The sequence below is a fragment of the Apodemus sylvaticus genome, chromosome 1 (genome assembly GCF_947179515.1).
Source record: "Apodemus sylvaticus chromosome 1, mApoSyl1.1, whole genome shotgun sequence".
NCBI lineage: Eukaryota > Metazoa > Chordata > Mammalia > Rodentia > Muridae > Apodemus > Apodemus sylvaticus.
In genome coordinates, this window is record NC_067472.1 from 3,610,534 (window position 1) to 3,631,854 (window position 21,321).

General features: G+C 40.1%; 1 protein-coding gene across 3 annotated transcripts in view; it reads right to left on the reverse strand.

The window, feature by feature from the left end:
* The window catches only part of Atrnl1 (attractin like 1), a 531,270-nt gene that overhangs the window by 500,413 nt on the left and 9,536 nt on the right, over window positions 1-21,321 (reverse strand). For all 3 annotated transcript variants that reach the window (XM_052182687.1, XM_052182678.1, XM_052182695.1), the window contains exons 2-4: window positions 12,159-12,242; window positions 10,995-11,108; window positions 3,032-3,160 (exon numbers count right to left, since the gene is read on the reverse strand). In XM_052182687.1, the coding sequence (XP_052038647.1) occupies window positions 3,032-3,160; window positions 10,995-11,108; window positions 12,159-12,242 (327 nt within the window). The remainder of the gene's footprint in view (window positions 1-3,031; window positions 3,161-10,994; window positions 11,109-12,158; window positions 12,243-21,321) is intronic.

Here is a 21,321-nt window from a genome sequence, read left to right on the forward strand (position 1 = left end):
AACATGGTATGCGACTAGAGATGGTTCAGTGATTAAGAGCAATGGCTATTCTCGAGCATAAAGGTTGAATATCCAGGGCCCACATAGAGGCTCACAACTATCTCTAACTCCAGTTCTAGGGGATCCAATATCTTCTTCTGGCCTCTACAGGCACTGGGCATGCATGTGATACACAGACACACACATAACACCCATGTGCATGAATAAAATTAATTTAAAATATTTAAGTAAGTAGAAATAAATGTTGAACAAATCAAAGGTAACACAAACTCCTGAATAAATTCAGAAGCTACAAATAGCTGAATAAAATATGAAGCCAACATAAGACTTCAGCAAAAAGATAAAAATATTGGAAAAATTAATCAGAAACTGTGGAATGAAAAACCCAGTAAGTCAAATAAATTAAAAAACTGAGGAGCACAGGAAAGCCTGCTAATAGATCAGGTAGAGCACCAGAGCACAGGGCTTAAGGACGGGGTGGCTGACATTGAACATTCATAGAGCCATAAAGCACCTACGAGCAGAGCATGCAAGACCTGTATGACTCCACGTTAAAACAAAACTTCCAAATCATGGTCATAGAAACTATAAAAGCATTGGAAATACACTTATTAAAACCATAGCAAGAAAATTCCCAAACACAGGAGGAAAATGGCCATCAGATATAGGAAGCATGCAGCACACCAGTCAGGACCAGAGAAGAAGCCCTCATCTCAAACACAGGCAAAGTACTAAGAGTACAGGCAGAGTACTAAGCATACAGGTAAAAAGTACTAAGAGTACCAAACAAAGAATACTGAAAGCTGTGTGAGGAAAGCACCAAGTCACACATACAGGAACTCATCAGAATCGTGTGGAGTTCTCACAAGATCTGCACCGCAACAAGATCTTTTAGAGAAAGGAACTCAGCAAAACTGTCATCCTAACTGAAGAAAACAGAAAGTCTTCATGATAAAGAGAAGCTAAAAGACCCCATGAGCACTGAGCCTGCACAAAGGAAGATCCACATGGAAACCAAACACACACTGACATATAGAACGTACAACATCTGATGATGCAGACTTCAACCCGAAATTGATCAAAAGAGGAAAAGAGGGAAAAAGTAATTTCCATACTGACTAAAGGAATAATTCATTGAGACCATATTTTTATGTCAAGAAGCAAATCCAGTTCTCACAAGACAAACACTGTTGGATGTAAAGGCACAGACTGACATCAGCACAGTAACAACAGGCGATGCCAACACTTCACTCGACAACACAGGCCACCCAGACAAAAGTCCAACGGAAGATTTACCAGACCTAAACAACGTTATACATCAAAGGACTTAACAGATCTGCCCAAACACTGCAAGCCACACATTCTTCCCAGAAGCCCATGGGGATGTTCTCTAGTTTAGGACCACATTGTAAAACACAAGGCAAATCTTAACAGATACCAGTAAACTGGAATGATTTCTTATGGTATCTCTGATCACAATGGGATGAATAGAAACCAAGAAAATACTGACTATACAAATTCATAAAGACTGAGAAACACACTCCAGAATGAATTTTAAAACTTACAATCAAGTCAAAACAAAAACCCAATATATCGGAACCTATGCATTCAAATGAACGTACTTCTCAAAGATAAACTTATTGTTATAAATATCATTGATTAAAATCACAGAAATAGGGCTGGAGAGATGGCTCAGCGGTTAAGAGCACTGACTGCTCTTCCAGAGGTCCTGAGTTCAATTCCCAGCAACCACATGGTGGTTCACAACTATCTCAACCAATGGCATCTGATGCCCTCTTCTGGTGTGTCTGAAGATGGCTACAGTAAACTCATATTCATAAAGTAAATAAATAAATCTTTTAAAAAAAAATCACAGAAATCTCTATTTTAAAAACTTAATGATGGAATTTGAGGTCTTAATAAAAGCAAGAACAAACAAAAGCTAAAATCAGCAGGTGAAAAAACCGGTCTCAAGGAAGAAACTAATGGAACAGAAATGAACTACACAAAGAATGAACAGAATAGGATGAGTTCTTCAAAGCAGTGGGCGAGACTGGCAAACCCTTAGCCAACCTAACCAAATACAGAGAAAAGACTCAGACTAATAAAGTCAGAGGTAACATGTGGTACAATAGACATAAATGGTGCCCAATCTGTCACTGGAGCGCGTCTGAAAATCTACAGTCTAATAAACTGGAAGAAACTGGTAAACTTCTAAAGACCTACCAAAATTAAATGAAGACTGTAGGAACAGTTTAAACAGATCTAAGGCAAGCTACAAGACTGAGTAGCAGTGTCCCAGGCAGAAAGCCCTCACCTGAGAAGGAGTAACCGTTGAAGTCACCCCCACCTGTAAAGAGGTAAAGTCACGTTGTCAACAGGTAGCAAGCTTTGCACAAAGCGTCGGACACATGACACATTTTCAATGCTCATTATTCTGATTTTAAAAGATAGAGGCAGTATAGCCAAGTGCTTTATCTCCTGTGCCTCAAATTCTTCAAGTGTAACGTGAGAAAACCAATTCTCCTAGTGGTGAACATTTTGTAAAAGAGATGGAATTCCATAAAGTAGCTGTAGCCCCCAGGATGTCCCTGAACAGAGGGACTGTCAGACCTTAATTCCTACATGTCTCCTCAAGCTGCAAGTAAACTACATCAGAGCACAAAATGGCAGTGTCCGGCTCCATGTGATCCCACAATGTGTTGCTGTACATGTAAACCACTCTGGGGCTGCTTTACTTAAACAATTTTAAATCTATAACTAACTTTTCAACAACACAACCTGCTGCAAGATACTCCGGAGTTTTAAACTATCATAAAATAAGACTTAGAGAACCATCTGTGGGACACTGCTAATATATCATGTCAGTTAGAAAAAGATCCTATATAAGTTGAAACTTAATACACTGGTCATGTCAGTTAGAAAAAGATCCTATATAAGTTGAAATTTAATACAGTGGTCTAGTCCTCGCATAATAGGACATTCATATATGTTAGGTATGTTTTCCTAGTGAGAGTGAACAAATACTTACGAATAAAAAATGTTGAAGCCAGTTAGGTTATAAGCAGCATCGCTGAAAAAGTGGAGCAGCGCATAGCCGGACGTAGTGACCACCTCAGGCACGGTCTCGTTACCCCTCACTTCAGGAACAATCAAGCCACTAAAAAAGATCAGAATTCATAATTGAGAAATGTAGGGCTCCACTGTGACTCCACAGAGAAAATATGCTCAAAAACATTATCCAATTCTGAGCACACAAACATTGGACAGGAGAACCAGCAGGAAAACAAATACCCAAACTTACACATTTCTACATGGACAGGTCTACTGCTGATAAGACACTAACACCCTCTCAAGCCACCTCACCACCATCCTGTAGCGGGAATTATTAAAAAAGAACGTCCCTGCCAACTCTCCGCAGAGGCGCTGCACCATGCTTCCGAGATCTGCAGGCCTAACAATTTTTAACACTACGTCCTGGTAGAGTCCCGCTCCACATGAACCAAGCGCCCGGACAGTCCTGCCAGCTTGGCTGTCTCTCCAGCGGAGGTCCCGGGCTACAGGTGTGGTTTCCTCCCCTCCCCCCTTCCCCCCTTCATCTCGCCCTGCCCCTGAGCTGCCTGCTGCTGCTGCTGCTGCTGCTCCTCCTCCTCTGATCCTCCTCCCCTCCTCCTCTGGATCTTCCTCCTCTTCCTCCTGCTCCTGAGCTGCTGCTGTGTCTGCTGCTCCTCTTGATCGTCCTCCCCTCCTCCTCTGGATCTTCCTCCTCTTCCTCTTGCTCCTCCTCCCACTGCTCCTCGTTGTCTTGTTCTAGCCCTCTTTGGACGGAAATGTCCCATCTTTCCTTTTTATTCTGTTTTCCATCCCTGACAATGACTACACAATGGCTCCTGACTTAACCTATTCTAAGGCATTAACACTGTAGCAAGTAGTTGAAAAAAGTAGCTTTTCCCCCTCTGACTCAAAACAGTAATAAAGCCAGAGAAATATTTTACACCAGCTTATGTGATTACAATGAAATCTACTTAAAACTGTATGTTTACAATACAACGTAATCTAGGTGCCAGACACTTTTAAGATGCCTGGTTTTGATTATTTAAAATTATGCTTTTTGTGGTACTAAAGCACAAATATTCCCAGACAGTATATTTCATCTAAGTCAATAAGCACACAAGAGAAACACAGGCTGAGAGGCTGGGTAATAAATGTACAAAGGTTCTAAGAACTAGATGTTTCTTTGGCTGGTTGGTCGACGCGATTTGTTTTGTTTTGCTTTGCTTTGGTTTTTGTTGTTGTTGTTGTTGTTGTTCAGTTTGGTTTGTTGGTTTTTTTAGATAGTCTCATACTGCAGCCCAGGCTGACCCTGAACTCATTATTACAGGGGTGAGCCACCATACCCAGCTTTGATACAGTCCTCTCTTCTCCCGTTCCTCTAGGCAAACTACATTCCCCATTTTAGACCAGGCTACCCTCTCTAAATATGTGAAACCATGCAATTGGATGAAGAAGTTGATTAAAAAAAAAATGTACATTGTAAATTAGAGTATTGCTGTTTTTATTTAAACTCATTAATATTTTTAAATGAATTTGATTTAAAGTCATCAAAGTATTATTTCCCTATATACCATACACCCAGATTTAATCACCACAGTCCAGCTACAGGACCTTTCCATCACTGAGTGGTTATTTGATATCCTTTCACTGTCAGAACTCCCCACCCTCAGGTCTGTTGTGCTGCTATATATGTTTCTTTAGAACATTATAAAATAGAATATTAAGGTACATCTTTTACATGTGACTTTTAAGACTTTTTTCAGGTATCCATAGTTTTTCATTTCTCAAAGCAGTACATTTTTGCCAAAGTTAACGTAATATTTAGGCATCAATGGGAACGGAATTCCCTCAAACAAATTATGTTTGATTAAAAAAATGAGATTCAAAAGATGTTTTATTTTCAAATACAAATTAAAAAGTACACAACCCCTGATTTTATTGCATCTACTAGGTAAGATGGTAAAGAGGACAGGTTTTAAAAGGGAGCTGTTCACAGAGTTTGCTTTCTATAACGTCAGTCTTAGTTTAACATATACATGGGTTTCTCACAGTAGTGGGATTACATCTGTTGTGTAACTTGTAAAAGGAGTCATAAACTAACATCTCTTCACCTCTCTGAGGCTTAGGAAACACAGAGGGAGAAAAGAATGTAAGAGCCAGAGGAAGGGCTGGGTTTGCTTTGTTTTTTTATAGCCATTTCCTCCAAATTAAGAAAAAAACAAACAAAGCTCCCTCCTAGAGGGACAGTGTAGGCTTGGAAGACTCAGGAAGCCAGGAACACAAGGAGGCTCAGAAGCTCAGAAGGAAAGGCTAGGGAAACTCCGGAACTAGTCAGTTGTCTACATGTTCGGCAGGGAGATTGGAGGATGCAACATTTGTCATTTATCCACTGTGGGAGGGTTCTCAGGGGTGCAACTACATACCCTGTAAGTGACCCATACCCTTAAGTGGCCTTTCACCCACGTTCCTGCAGCTAGCCCCAATGGACTCATTCACTCACTAAGCTGAACTCATACAGAATCATCTGTGTGCTGTCACTGGGGCCCAGTGTTGATGGTTGCTGTGGATGTAAGAACTGTATAATAGTGTACATATTTTCATATTCCTCCTCCAAGGAATGTCCTCTCTGCCAAGGTTAATGACTCTATGATAATCAGAAGCAGCGTGAGTCCAGGAGGTAAGGGTGTGGCTAATGTCTCAGCAAAATGGTAAATGCTAAGACCTTCAGGACAGGGCTTAAGGCTGTAGTTAAGAACTCTGAAAACATAAGTTCAAAAATATATAATTTCTCAACTATGCAAAAAATGTAAGGATGCAGTATATGAAGCTTCACAGATCTAAAGGAGCAGAAACAATGAGCCAGCTTGTCAGAAAGATACTAAGACAAGCAGATACAAATGCAGGCACATTCCTGAGTTGAAGGTCAGCCTAGGACAGAGTGAATTTAAGCCCAGAAGTTCTGAGAGTGGTAATCCCAAGGTGGGGTCTCACCGATCCATCTGACTGCTTGCTGTCTCTTCCTAAGAATCAAGAAGCCGGGTTACAGGATGGAGGCCCATAGGATAATCGAAAGGGAACCTGGAGTAAAGACTGGATTGATATGTAAAATAAAAGACTAGCCTTTTGGTTTGCAAGGGAAGAGCTATCCAGAGCTTTTAGAATAGCAAGAGAAAGCAGTCTGGACCAGAACACAGAGAGAGAACAATCCGGAGAACCATCTCTAGCAGAGCATAGGCCATTGGCTTGAACCCACATATGACTTTGAGTCATTCTCTTCATCACAAACACCCCTTCTCTCAGAACTAATCTCCAAGCTGCGGCTGGTCTTTGGCAGTTATGTAGTCACACAACAAAATCAAATTAAGTACAATGACAAAAAAAGGAAAGAAAACTATATTCCTAAGACTTTAGGATACCTTTGAGAGCTATCTGAAAAAGGAGAAAACCGTATTTGTTTGCTTGCTGACTTATAAAAAGCTCAAAAGCACCAAATGAGGGTGTGGAGAGATGGCTCGACAGTTAGGAGCAACTGTCACAGTTGCAGAAGTCCCAAGTTTGTTCCCAGCACCCACCCCCAGCAGCTCAAGGCCACTTGTCACCCCAGCTCAAGGAGACTAGGACTCCTCAGGCCTCCATAACCCTACACGCCAATCCTCATACCCACAGGAAGGCAGATATACATAGATTTAGATAGAGAGATAGAGAGATAGAGAGAGATACATACACACACACATTTTTACAACTAAATCTTTCTTTAAGCAATAAATGAAAAAGGGACTTCCATCTTCCATCTATTATATAACATACCAGACAATTTGGACAAATCAACTTTATAATACAACCCAAAGGAGTAAATCAACTAAACTCCTTAAAATAATACGGAGCTAGCACCTAAGGCCGAACCCAGGCCACACATGGCCCATTTCTCTTTCTTCACAGTTGAACCCAGATTTTAAGGCCTAAGGGGTGTGAAAATTTTTCCAGAGCTCAGGCTGTCACTTTGAACCAGGACCCCCCAACAACTAGAAAAAGTGGGTGTCGGGCCCTCACATTTGTCCTGCACCTTAGGTCTGAGCAACCTCAACACCTTCTTTAAGCTGAAGGCAAGCTGCTGGTGACCTCAGCGACTTCTGCAGCAATACATCTTTGCAGACCTAATTTGCTGCTACATACAACTTTTTCCAAATTCAATATCCAACACAAATTTGCCCAGCACCAGAATGAGGTAAGGTGTTAGAAACAAAACTTCTCAATGACAAATAGTCTTAATCTTGTAAAATCTAATGCCTTATGGACAGTGTATCAGGAATGAGTCACTGTTTCAGTGACTCGAGAGTTAAGGCCAAGAATTAGGTTACATGGAATCAGTCTGACTCCATCACTTGCTGGAGGGAAATTCAGGGCAACGCACAGAATCTTCCAGTGCTCCAAGCTCCATTTGCATAATAGTAAGAGAGCAGTGTAAGGATTCGGTGAGAGCACTAACCCTCCGCATACAGTCAGCACTCAGCAGATGTTATGATTGCACAGTTTATTCAAGACTCACTTCCTGGATAGTCCTTCAAGCATCCTGTGCTAAAGCTACCTAAAATTACATTTTCTTACTGCCTATACATCATACTTGTTTTTCTCTCCCTCGAATGTTCTATCTGGTACTATACTTCACCTATTACTCTAATACTCACAACAAAGTTCACCATGAATGATTAGTTAATTGTCAGAAATGATACATTCCTCTTTCATTATGGGACCATACATAATTTGTATGGGAAATTTGTTTTCATGGGTAAGTATTGTTTAGTAAAAATAAATAAATAAATAAAAGTAGGGACAGCTTTTGCTGCCAGGTTTTTGCATATGATCTTCAAATTTCTAAAATTTCTCAAGTGACAAACTGTCTTTGCTATACACAGTAGGTCTTGGCTATCTGTGAATGGGTCCTTTCATCATGGGATCTAAAGTTATACTTCAGGTTTTGGATGGCCACTCCAACTAAGTCACAATGGGATTAAAGAGTTGAAGTCATCTGGGATCAACCTGACTTAATAATACCCGAAGGGCAGAATAAAGATCTGTATTCAGCCTCCTCACGGCCAATGGTTCAACCAGCCAAGTCTACTCAGCGAACCAACTCCAGACACGTGAAACTCGGGGTGTCTCCAAATGCAGCACGTGCTGACTCGCTAGGCGAACGCATCCTAAGGACACAGCGCTCGGTGTTTGCTATCCTTCCGTGTCTCATTCTGTGTCCCTCTTTTTAGAGAGGTTCCAACTTCTACTCTTATAATAATAAAAACTTTAGCCACAAATACAGCACTTTGCTGAGTTCTGTGAACCACTCTTGAAGACTGTTAGCAATTAGGAAACATGGGTTACCTGAATTTATGGCCAAATGGAAGGAAGGAAGGAAGGAAGGAAGGAAGGAAGGAAGGAAGGAAGGAAGGAAGGAAGGAAGAAAGAAAGGAAGGAAGGAAAGGCAGGGAAAAAGGAAGGAAGGAAAGGCAGGGAGAAAGGAAGGAAGGAAAGGCAGGGAGAAAGGAAGGAAGGAAAGGCAGGGAGAAAGAAAGAGAGAGGGGGGAGGGAGGGAGGGACCCCCCCAACTTCCCAACTGGCGTCTCCAGTGAGGACAGGTTTGGCACCCTTCCTCTAACAAGTCTTGGTGTCTGAACTCATCAGAGCCTTTGCTTTGCTCCTCAGCACATCCTGCAGGCTTCTGACACTCTGGTATTGAGTAGGTTAGTCAATCTACCTGTGTAGACGGCTGAGCAAAAAACATAGTATTATAATTCTAATTAAATGCTTTTTCTTAGCAGAGTAGAATTAAACAGTATGTGCTTTTGAGTTGAGGTTGAAATCCTAATCCTGGCTTAGCACCTAAGTAGAAGTAAATGGTTTCTCAGAGTCTCAGTTATCTCAGTTGTCTAGTGGAGGATAATAGGACCTCACCCAGATTTCTGAGAGGTTTAGAGGACATCGAACAGCTTCCCATCAAGTAGGTAGCCAATAAACTTGAGTTTTCCATGCCCTCCATGAGCAACTTTGAGGAAAAGGTTTATTTGGCTTACATATTCTGAGTCACAGTCCTCTGAGGAAAGTAAAGCAGGAACTCAAAGTGGGCAGGAACCTGGAGGCAGGAGCTGATGCAGAGGCTATGGAGGGGTGCTGCTTACTGCCTTACTCCTCACGGCTTGCTCAGCCCGGCTTCTTAGAGAACCTGGGGCCACCAGTCAAAGGCAATGCTACCGCCTACAACAGGATGGACCCTTCTGTGTCAATCACAAATTAAAAAAATATTCTATAGGCTAGCCTACAGGCCAGTCTTATGGCGGCATCTTCTCAATTGAGGCTCCCTTCTCTCAGATGGCCACAGATTGTGCCAAGCTAACATGAAAGTAACTAACACACTCAGGACAGGTGCTTTACAGTGGAGTGTCTCCAGTTCCATATTATGATAATTATCCCAGGAAAGATTCCTTCAGCAACAGGAAAAAGTTGGCTAAAATTTGATAAATGGATGTAAAGTCATTGGATAAATGAAAAACTAAAATGATACAGACAGCTAAGTAATAATCTATAATCCCATAAAAATCAATGACAGCAAAGTGGTGTGCTGTCAAAATGAATGTGTAAACCCACTGTCTTATATAATAATGTTTCGTACATCATAATTATTCTCATGGGTATATTACATCTCTACCTGGTATCCTTAAATTACTATTTCTAACTCTGCTTTCTGTAATGTTTAATGGAAGTTCTGAAGGTCAAGAGCTCAATGGTTGAGTGCTAGTTGTTCTTGCAGAGGACCAGAACTCTGTCCCCAGAACCCTTTTGAGATGGCTCACAACAGCTAGCTACAGGGGTCCAACGCACTCTTCTGGCTTCCACATGCGCATGCTCATGTTCACACACACACACACACACACAATCAATGGATATATAGATGGATACATGGATTTTTTTTAAGGTATTCTAAAAGTATTTACAGCAATATCACAGAATAAATACCTAAACTACTTAGTACAGGTTCACTCTTAAAGTCATGACTTATAGAATCATAAGATAAAATGGAAATTCCATCCCTTGAATGTTTGTCCAATAGATTTTTCAAATTACTGATGAAATAAAATATTTGCAAGACAGTGAAAAGGATATTTCAAGTTAAAATCAGTGTGGGAGCAACAAGCTTCAATCTACACTCAAATTTTCAACATTGATAACACGAGAGATATTGCATAATAACCTAACAGGCAATGTGTCAACAATCATGCTGGCTACGGTGAATACAAAATCTACGTGTTTATACTTTTTCTATATTTCATATATTTTCTGCCTACTCACCGCTTTCTAATAATACAGTATTATTTAAAAGTTTAAATTAATATTAAAATGCCATGACTTCAAAATTAATGTCCTGACTATATGACTACTTATAAAATATTATGAAGTAACTAAGATTTCCAAACTTCTGTGAACTGAAGAAACACCTTCTTTGTTAAACCCTTACACCAAGTATAACTTAATCCTTGTTTTCAGAATTTAAAATTTCCTCAGTTCACAGAAAGACAACTGTAAGAAAATACAAACCTTTGCTTGTTTGTCGGCCTGAACTCACCCAAATATCTCTAAACAGACTTATGAAAACATATTTAAGCCAACTTAAAGAAAAATAACTAAGTACAGTAGAGATAAAATGTATTTATAAAGACATCTAGAGTTCCTGCAGTGTAGATTTTATTCATCTGCCATATTCACATTACTGCAATTACACTTAGGTTGAGCCATAGTACACAAAGGGCATTTATTATAACAGCCCTTGAAAGCCAGTCACCAACAACCACATAAATTAGAGTAAAAGGCAATTTCTTTCAGATAAAGAATTACTCAGCTGTTTACTTGCCTACAGCTGTGGATAAGCTCATCGGGTAATCAGAGTTACTCACCTAAGTACAGCTACTAAAGGCGCATATATTGAATCTCCATCATAAACATACATATGATCCCAGCTGCATTCCGTAGCAAAATGATTGAATCTTAGCCTTAACACTGCATTTGGACTGAAAGGGGAAAAAAATAAAGTATCTTTAAATTCATATATAATACATAAAATATAATATTTTTAGAATTAGACAGTCATTTATTTAAAATCTATGTCAGCTATTTCTCTACAAATCATTAAATCACTAGGAAAAAAGTGGTATGCTGTCAAGATATAGGTTTCAAAATACACATATCTTTGTCTTAAAAATTCAGTCAGCAATAAAAGTCAGTTATATACTCGATTAAGGCACAAGTTACATACTTTGTGTAATTTTTTTACTAAAACCATATTAGATTACATACTAGCATGAATACATTTTCTCATTTCGAGTTGCACGTGAATAAAGCTGGTTACAAAAATTCAACACCCAGAAGCAGGGATTCTCATTGAAACATGAGAGGACCTTTACGTGGAGGCATTAGGTTCTTTTGATTGTTTTTCAATGGTGGTACACACCAGAGTGCAAAGACAACAGGTAAGGAGCAGAAATAACTGCTGTGCTTCTAAAGAGACTTTTAAAATAATCTGAAAAGCATGCCTTTCACAATACAGTCTAAAAATCATAAAATAGTGCCAAAGAATTCCTACTAATTTATAATAAAGTAGCAAGAACTCCTCATTGTGAAAAGCACCCAACGTTAATAACTATCCCTTCTAAGAAACATTATGAAAATGTTTTTAAGAGATCCTCAGCACAATACAATCTCTCAAAAAAACCATTAGAATCAAAATGCTGAAAATATTAACCAGTGGCATAAGCCAGCATGGAATACTTTCTGCAGAATCTATAAACTTCCTAACAAGATGTTTCTCGAAAGCCAAGAGGCCTAATGTGTTTAGTCCTTTAATAAATGTAATTAAAAAAACAAATACATATATTTATCTATTATACCATTAATGGAAGGCATTACATTTTTAAACTTCATAAAAATTATGCAATGTGCTCCAGTAATAGCAAGGAAATAAAATATATAGCTAGTGATTTTACCCAACAGTTCTGCATTAGATACTTGCTTTAGCATCTCAGGATAAAAATCAACGTATTGAGCTCAAATTGTATACTTACTAGCCTTCAATTAGCCATGTACACTTTGTTTTATATTTATAGTTAATTGGACCATCTGTTAAATATCCAGAAGGTTCTGTTAACCTAAAAAAGAAAAATCAGGAAAACAATTACCTTAAGGCGGCATGAAGGCATGCAGTAGTATCAGAAAAATTCAAAGCATTAAGCCAAAACAATCAGACCCAACAGTTTACAATTGGAGGCTATATTGACAATCTGAAACAATTTTGTCTCTACAACTGAAAAGAAATTGTCTAAATTTCTCCAGATTGGATAAACCACAGCCATCTCAAGTCAGTGAAAGACTGAACATTTTACTGACAGGTTCTGTGTTGACAAAATGTTGACAAGGTTAAATTTTATCCTCACTAAAATTAGGCTCTGGTGAAAGGACGATCAAATGGCCTCTGAATGGCGCAGATGGACAGCACTGCGTCTGGGCGTGATGGCTACACATGCGATTCGGAGGCGATGACTGCATGTGACTGGGGGCAGTGGCTGCATGTGATTTCAGTGCACCACAATCATTACACAGCTGTAAGATACATCACAGTTTGATGCCCATTTTAATCAACTTTCTTGACTAATTTATACTTATACACAATCTCTGCCAATTTAAAAAATATAGAGTATATCTAATTTTTCTATCTATACTTAAGCACAATTAGAAAAACTTTTTTTTTTATTTTCAGAATCTTAAACTATTAAAGACAAAAATTTAGATGCACCTAACTTCTAGACAAATTACTTAACAGGTCCATAATTAAATTTTTTATTTAGTCTTCATATGTGTATATATATATACATATACATGCTTCACAGATAACAGGCTTTGTATAGTCACATAAACAGACATACATATATACCCTGATATCAGGGTCATAATCTACTCTTAAATAAAATTAAGTTTTCCATGTATATGGAGTCTTAAAAACATTAGGAGATAAAAAAGTTTGACAAGTCAATCAATGCTAGCGTTATCTGAAAGACTTTCACAATTCCTACAAATGGTTTTGGTAATAAAAATGAAAATTTATGCTTGGAAAAAACTGATGAGCAACAGACAAATCTCTAAGATTTGTTCTTAAGATAACAAACACATTCTATATAGCAAGTGCTACTGTAAGTGGATAATAGATTATTTTGAAACCTCAAAAACCTTGTAAAATAGTTAGCAATTCCACACTACAGATGAGAAAAACAAAGAACAACTTAAATAACAGGCTGATTAACTTATTCTAACTTATCACTTCCGATACCAGCGGATGAGGTAATCCAGACAGACACCCCTCACACCAACTTTAAAAGAGGAATAAATTTTAAATCTTCCAAGTCTGATCAGCAGCTATATCTAGTGACCAAGCCAAGGCCTGCAAGTCACAGATACTTTAAGAGGAGCCAGGCACAGCTTTGGGGACTAGAGATTTCTTTAATCTCACAGAAACTGCCAAAAAAAAAAAAAAAAAAAAGTGTGTACTTGCAAGCCCAGACCGAGGAAAGACAAAGACAAGAACAGGAAGCAAACCCCGCAGCAGAAATGCACGTCAGTGTGCCACGTGATACTTTTGACATGGGAACAATGACTTGTTCTTTGAGTAATGGTGTAGCAGAGCTGTGGTGACTAATCTTGGTTGTAACTTAGCTACATCCTGAAGTGACTAAAGCCACATTCCTGGAGCACCTGTGAGGGACTTTTCTTGGCTGGATTATTTGAAGTGGAAGACCCCATCAGGAGACCCCAAAGGCCCACCCTAAATGGGCCACACCTTCTGGCAGCAAGACACACAAAGGATACAGAAGGAAGCTCATGCTTCCTGTCTGCTGGCCCTCACTCTCACGGGCAAGCTCATCTACCCTGGCCTTTTCCTTCTCTGGCGTCAGAAGCCACTTCTCCAAGATTCCAATGTGCACTGACAACTGACAGATCCCTAGGCCTCCCTTGGATCTCAGCCCCAGACTGAGCTTGTGACATTCCCAATCTCAGGCACTCACTCTCCTTTCCCTCTGGAAGCCAAGGCCGGGCTACCGAGACCACTCCGATAAATCATAAATCGTTTACTAACATAGATGTATACTCGTTCATTCTGTCAGCTCAGTTCCTGAAACTCCAACTACCACAAAAGCAAGCTAAACCTGAGGGCATGCATGAGTCACGGGCAACAGAAAGTTCCAAGGCTTACAGCTGGCTTAACAGGGTGCTAAGAACCTTATCCCAGGCCTCAAGTTACATCCACCAACAGTCTCCATTTTTAAGTGAAATGTATGACTGTTGAAAGATAATTAAGCATAAAAAGCAAGATAACAAAATAGGAAGCTACAAACAATTGGACTGAATCAAAATGTTCCATGATTATCATACGATGTATCTGTTTTAAAAAATATGCTAAGTTCAAAAAGAAAAATATTTACATTGGGAATAATTAACTCAAAAGGGTTTTTTTTTTGTATATAAAAAAAAGGTAGCAGCAGGGTATTTCTAAAAAATTTTTGGTACTGAAAAGTACAATAATCGAAATTAAGACCATAGATGACAGGATCCAGTAGAAATTAAGCACAAATGACAGTAATTTCCCAACTATACCAGGATATCTGAGAACTTGAGATCTGTGTTTGGACCAGGTCATTCCACCAAGCAATTTCCAGTGGGTAGGTAGAAAAGGACAGAATCACAAGCCATGTTCTTTTAAAGGTTGGCATAGCTTCAGTATGTACATATGTGTACATGTGCGTATATATGTATGTTTGCGTGCATGTGCGTGCATACATGTGTATCTGTGTGTGTTCATTTGCATGTGTGTGCGCACGCATGTGTGTGCATGTGTTTGTGTACATGTGTGTGCATGCATTTGTGTGTATGTGTTGTGTATGAGTATATGTGTGTGCATGCATGTGTCTGTGTGTGTGCATATGTGTGTGCATGTATGCACGTGTGTATGTGTGTATATGTGTGTGCACGTGCATGCATGTGTATATTCATGTGTGTATATGTACATGTGTGTGCAGGTGTGTGTTATTATGCACATGTGTGCATGGATGTATGCATGTGCATGTGTGTGCATATGTGTGTGCATGTGTGTGTGCATGTGTGTGTGCATGTACATATCACTCTTTCCACAACTGTATTTTGCACACAAGTGGTCAGAAGCTAATTTTACAGCTAGACAGATGACTCAGTGTGGCTGAGAGAGAACAAGAGAAAGAATCCATACACGCAACGGTCAATACAACGCCTTTGGGAACTGCGCTTTCTCAGTTTTCAGCAAAGGTCAAAAGCTCTTTACTTGTAAGAAGTGTGCCTTCGTAGGTACCACAGTGATTCAGGTTGTGATTGGGGAGTCAAATACTCTCAAAAAGCTCCTCCCTATGGGGTGTGCTGGACCAGGCACCCCCATCTGGTGCCTCTCACCTCCCATTCATCCATTTTGCCTACTGAGTTAAAATAGACCCGGACCCTTCACATTGTTTTTCTTTGCCAGATGGCCAGGAGTTTTACAGTCAGCTGGCAGGATTTGTTCACAAAGCGCCCTGGAAGAGACTCTTGGAGAAAAGGATTTTGCTTCCTAGATCCACTGTTCATGTAGCCTGTGTAACTTTGGAAACAGTAAATTTTACCATGCAACACATCATGGCCGGCAGCATCCAGCTACCGACAGCTTCCTCTCAGCTTTTTTTAAAGCAAAGACCTGCAGTGAGACACTCCCATGAACAGCTTTCCTCAGCTTCCCACAAAATACTTCAGAGCAAGTCAGAGTGAGCGAACCTGAGCCCCCAAATAACCCTTCCGTTCTGTAGGCCTCGGCCATGCTCACCAAGCATGATGTCAGCCAGAGGTGGTGAGGAAGGACGATCAGCTGGACTCTCAGCCGTCAGCCACCAGGGGCCTGCTCTTACTTCTGTTCTTTCAGAGTTCTCATTCTCTCTTATCCCTCTATTAATGTGAATTTTTGTTAAGACTGTGATTCTTTTTTCTAAATATATTAAAGCCAAGTACATTAATATCAAGTTACTACAAAATAAATGGGCAATCACATACCTCTTTGCCCCCACAGAAAGGCAAAATGCTGACGATATCAAATATAGGTAAAGAGGTAGGAAAAAATTCTCCTGGGAATAATTTAGCACAACTTCATAAAATAATTTGCTGCTATCTTAGTAGTTGAAGATAGGCACACTGTGGTGCAATGGCTGACAGTGGCAGTGCTGTGTTCACACCATAGTGCAATGGCTGACAGTGGCAGTGCAATGCTCATACCATAATGCAACGGCTGACAGTGGCAGTGCTGTGCTCACACTATAGTGCAATGGCTGACAGTGGCAGTGCTGTGTTCACACCATAGTGCAATGGCTGACAGTGGCAGAGCTGTGCTCACACCATAGTGCAATAGTGCAATGGCTGACAGTGGCAGTTCTGTGTTTACACCATAGAGCAATGGCTGACAGCAGCAGTGCTGTGCTCACACCATAATGCAATGGCTGACAGTGACACTGCTGTGCTCACACCATAGTGCAATGGCTGACAGTGGCAGTGCAGTGCTCACACCATAGTACAATGGTTGACAGTGGCAGTGCTGTGTTCACACCATAGAGCAAATGTCTGACAGCAGCAGTGCTGTGCTCACACCATAGTGCAATGGATGACAGTGACATTGCAGTGCTCACACCATAGTGCAATGGCTGACAGTGGCAGTGCAATGCTCACACCATAGTGCAATGGCTGACAGTGACATTGCAGTGCTCACACCATAGTGCAATGGCTGACAGTGGCAGTGCAATGCTCACACCATAGTGCAATGGCTGACAGTGGCAATGCAGTGCTCACACCATAGTGCAATGGCTGACAGTGGCAATGCAGTGTTCACACTATAGTTCAATGGCTGACAGTGGCAGTGCTGTGTTCACACCACAGTACAGTGGCTGACAGTGGCAGTGCTATGTTCAGATTTTCTCAGACCTTCTTACATTTCCATGTGTTTGCTCTGATTTCTAAGGTGAATATCTGAATCTTTGTTAAAGGGTTTTCCTCAAGCAGCTAAAACTCATTTTGCTCGTACAAATGGTGAGACTTGAATCTACCTCCTCCCAGGAACAGCCTTTAGCCCACAAATAGTCTAATCTTAGGAACATAAATGTCCTGGCTTCTCTGCCTTTTTGCATTAATAATGCCCAAGTCCTCCCTTGTCCCTAGCACTTCACTGTGGAATCGAACTCCAACAGTCCACGTGCTAGCCGACTGTAGACATCTACCTGACTGCCCATCCCTCTCCATCAGTCTCCGAACTTTACAAAGGTACATGGTACATGGGTGTGCTTACTGATGCAGAAAGTTCTGCAATATCCGTAGTGGTACTTAAGAAATTGAGTTCAAGGGCAATTATAAAGACAATGACAATGGGCTTGGCAAGATGGCTCAGCAGGGAAGGTGCTTGTGGTTAAGTCAAACAGCTTGAGTTTGATCCCCAGGACCCACATGGTGGAAGGAGAGAATCAACTCCAATGAGTTGCCCTCTGACCTCCACACAACTGCCTCTCCTCCTCCTCCTCCTCCTCCTCCTCCTCCTCCTCCTCCTCCTCCTCCTCCTCCTCCTCCTCCTCCTCCTCTTCCTTATCTCTCTCCTCTCCCTCCCCCCACTAAATTCTTTGAAAACAGCAGAATTAGTTTACTACTGTGAAAAGCACAGTGAGATTCTAAAGAAAGAGTTACACACAGTATGGACGTCAATGACTTCCCTAAGGTTTAATGAAATGAGTCTGGTCATGATCTCTCATGGGCTTACCTCATGGCCCTCACAAGTCCTATGCTAAAAATAATACTAAAAAAAGGGGGCTGGAGAGATGGCTCAGTGGGTAAGAGCACCGACTGTTTTTCCAAAGGTAATGAGTTCAGGTCCCAGCACCCACATGGTGGCTCACAACCATCCGTAAAGAGATTTGATGTCTAAAGACAGCTATGGTATACTTGCATATAATAAATAAATAAACCTTTAAAAAAAAATACTAAAAAAAAGCCCCCCAGCCTCCCCCCAAAAAGCCAGTGGAACCATGAAAGTTAGGAGGGCTCTGTCTAATTACATGGACTTTAGAACCTGGATCCCACATATGTTTTGGACTTTCTGAGCCTGCAGCAATGGTATTTCAAAAGTCAGGATTGAAAAGAAAAATGACTTCAGACTTAAAGGAAGTGGCTGGCTACTTGTCCTCTGAACATAGCAATAAGTAATGCCAGAAGTGAATTAAATCCGTTTAATCAGTTAATCAAAGTTGGCCACAATAATCATGCTTCTAAAGATCCATGCAGCTCTTGTATAACAATGGAGAATATGAGTTACAAAGCCATAAATGTCTGGGAATTAAGAAACAGAGTTCCAAGTCACAAGGACATCTAGAAAACATTTTAAATTGACTCATTCTAAAAATCACAACCTACTAAAGCTCATAAGATGAAGTTAAACTAGCTCTTTGTGGAATTTATTGCTCTAAACATAACTATTAGAAAAGTAAAAACCAAAAATTGTAACTAAACATGTATATTATATAACTAAAATCTAAATTATAACTCGAGAAACTAGAACACAAACAGAACACAAACTAGAACATAAGGAGTAGAATGGTAAAAGAAAAATAGAAATTCTCAAAATTGTAACATCGCATCAAAAAAGAGAAAAGGATACAACTAAAAAATATTTTACACAGAATAGTAGTTGTTAAACTCCTAACAAACCCACCAAGAAAGGAAGAAAAATATTAGTTATCAAAAAGGAAGTGGAGATATTATTACTATTAATTCAATTGGGAAAAAATGAGATGTTAAAACTTCCTGCCAATGAATTTGATGGTTTAAATAAAATGGGGAAAAAAATCTGAAAAACTCACAACTTGGCAAAACCAACAATGAAGAAATAGAAAATCTACAAAGTCCTATATCTGCTAAAGAAGTTTATAGTTAAAAACAAGGTATCAAAAATATCCACAGACATAGATGGTTTCATTGGTAAAAAATCTTCCCATCATAAATAAGAAATAATAAAAATGTTCTGTAATTTCTTTCCAAGATTAGAGAAAAAGGAATCCATGCCAACTTACTTAATAATATCAGGATACTCTGCTCAAGTTGACAAAACCTTATGAAAATGTTCCAAAAATTAAACATTCCAGAAAATTAGCTCTCATACAAAAAACAAAAAATAAAAAAAAAAAAACAGTCAACAGGAGTTTAACAACTGCCATTCTGTGTAGACCGCTTTTTAGTTGTATTGTTTTCTCTTTTTTTTAATCTGACTTCCTATCTTTCTTTTACCATTTCACTCCTTACAATTCTGTTAGAATGTGTTCTAGTTTCTCTAGTTATAATTTAGTTTTTAGTTATAATATACATGTTTGGTTTCAATTAAAACCAAAACAAGAATAAGAGGACAATATTCCTGACAGAGACACACCTGCTTGAAGAAGACTCCTTGAAAACAGGAGAGAGCTGACCCAGGGTTCCCCTAAGACCGGGACAGAGAAAGCCCTGGGAGGTTTACACCCGGGAACTTAGGAATCTACGAGCCAGACTACATGCTTAGAAAAGACCTCAAGACACAACTTCTGCTTATCCTTAGCTCAGAACAAGCAGAAACCAGACAAAGGCAGAGTCACACTTAACTTCATTCACGGAGCCACAGGAAATCTGCAGACTCTCGGTTCCTTATTCCTTGGCTCCAGGTAATCCTGGAAATCGTCACCCAAAATACCAGCTGACCACAAGGTGAAGAGAGTGTGATGCCAGAAATCACTCACAGTAAAAACTAAAATCACCAGAAAATAGTTTAGAAAACCGTTAAACAGATGCAACCCGCAGCAAAATCAAACACTGGAGACGACAAATGTGAACGGGAGCCGTCTCATTAGGACGACCGGTCTACAACAAAAAGGAATGACACACCATGCAAAGAAATAAGAAACCAGTAAGTGGCCCAATTACAGGAGGTAACATTTAAGAAAAAAAAAAGTATTTCTAAGGAAATACAGATTTTCTTTGTTTTTGTTTTTCAGACAGAGTTACACTCTGCCAGAACTCTCTGTGGAGACCAGGCTGATCCGAAACTCAGATACCTTCCCGCCTCAGCCTCCTAATTCAACCTCTGCCAATGTTTCTGACCCAGAGTCTACTCTCTGCCATCTGCTTAGTCCTGTCCTGTGTTCTCCAGTCCATTGCCTATAGTTCAAAATATTCCTCCTTCCCCCTGAAGACGCATACTGCAGGAACTACCACAATACCTCTCTCCTCTCCTCCTTAGAAGAGGGATAGGACAGAATCTCTCTGCCAATCGAGCACCCAGGCTACACAGCAGGAATGCCTGAAGCTACATACACTGCACTCTGCTTCGCCCGGCTTGAGTGGCACCACAAGGGTCATAAGGCAACATGCCCCAGCCCTGGACTTCTTCCCTACCTCCGACCCACATTACTAGTTCAAGACCCCACCAAGAACTTAACTTCTCTCTACTTACTACAGAGGAATCTCATCTATTCTAGTGTCGGCACAGGAGGATCAGCCACGAAGATGCTCACCACTAAGATGTAGGAATAAGAATAAATCCATTCACCCTACGTAAGAACCTTCATTCATACCCTACAGTAAGAACCCACTCAGAACAGTGAGAACCCACTCACCCTATAGTGAGAGAACACTCACATCCCACAGTAAGAGCCCACTCACACTCCACAGTAAGAGCCCACTTATACTCCACAGTAAGAATTGACTCGTGCCCTACAATAAGAACAATTTTCTCTTTCAAGTCTTTGATCTGTTAATTCTTCCAACTGTCATCTTAAAGCATTGGTGTTATACTTTGAACGTATGCACAATCTGGAGCTATTATAAAACAAGGGTCTTAAAACTCCAAAGCCACAGGTGACCCCAAACACCTAGTTCTCAGTTTTTCCATTTACTTCCTAATCCTAATACCCTTACATTGCCTCTTTGTGCAGGTCTCCTGAAACTTAAGTGACACATAATTCAACTATTTGACAAAGTTTGGAAGATGCACTCTAAACTTCAAACTTTTAATTTTTTAAAAACGGGTCCTTGCAATGTAACTCTGGCTAGCCTGTGACTTTCTGCATGGCCCAGGCTGACCTTGCCAATCATGAAAATCCTCCTGCTGTAAACTACAGAATTTTG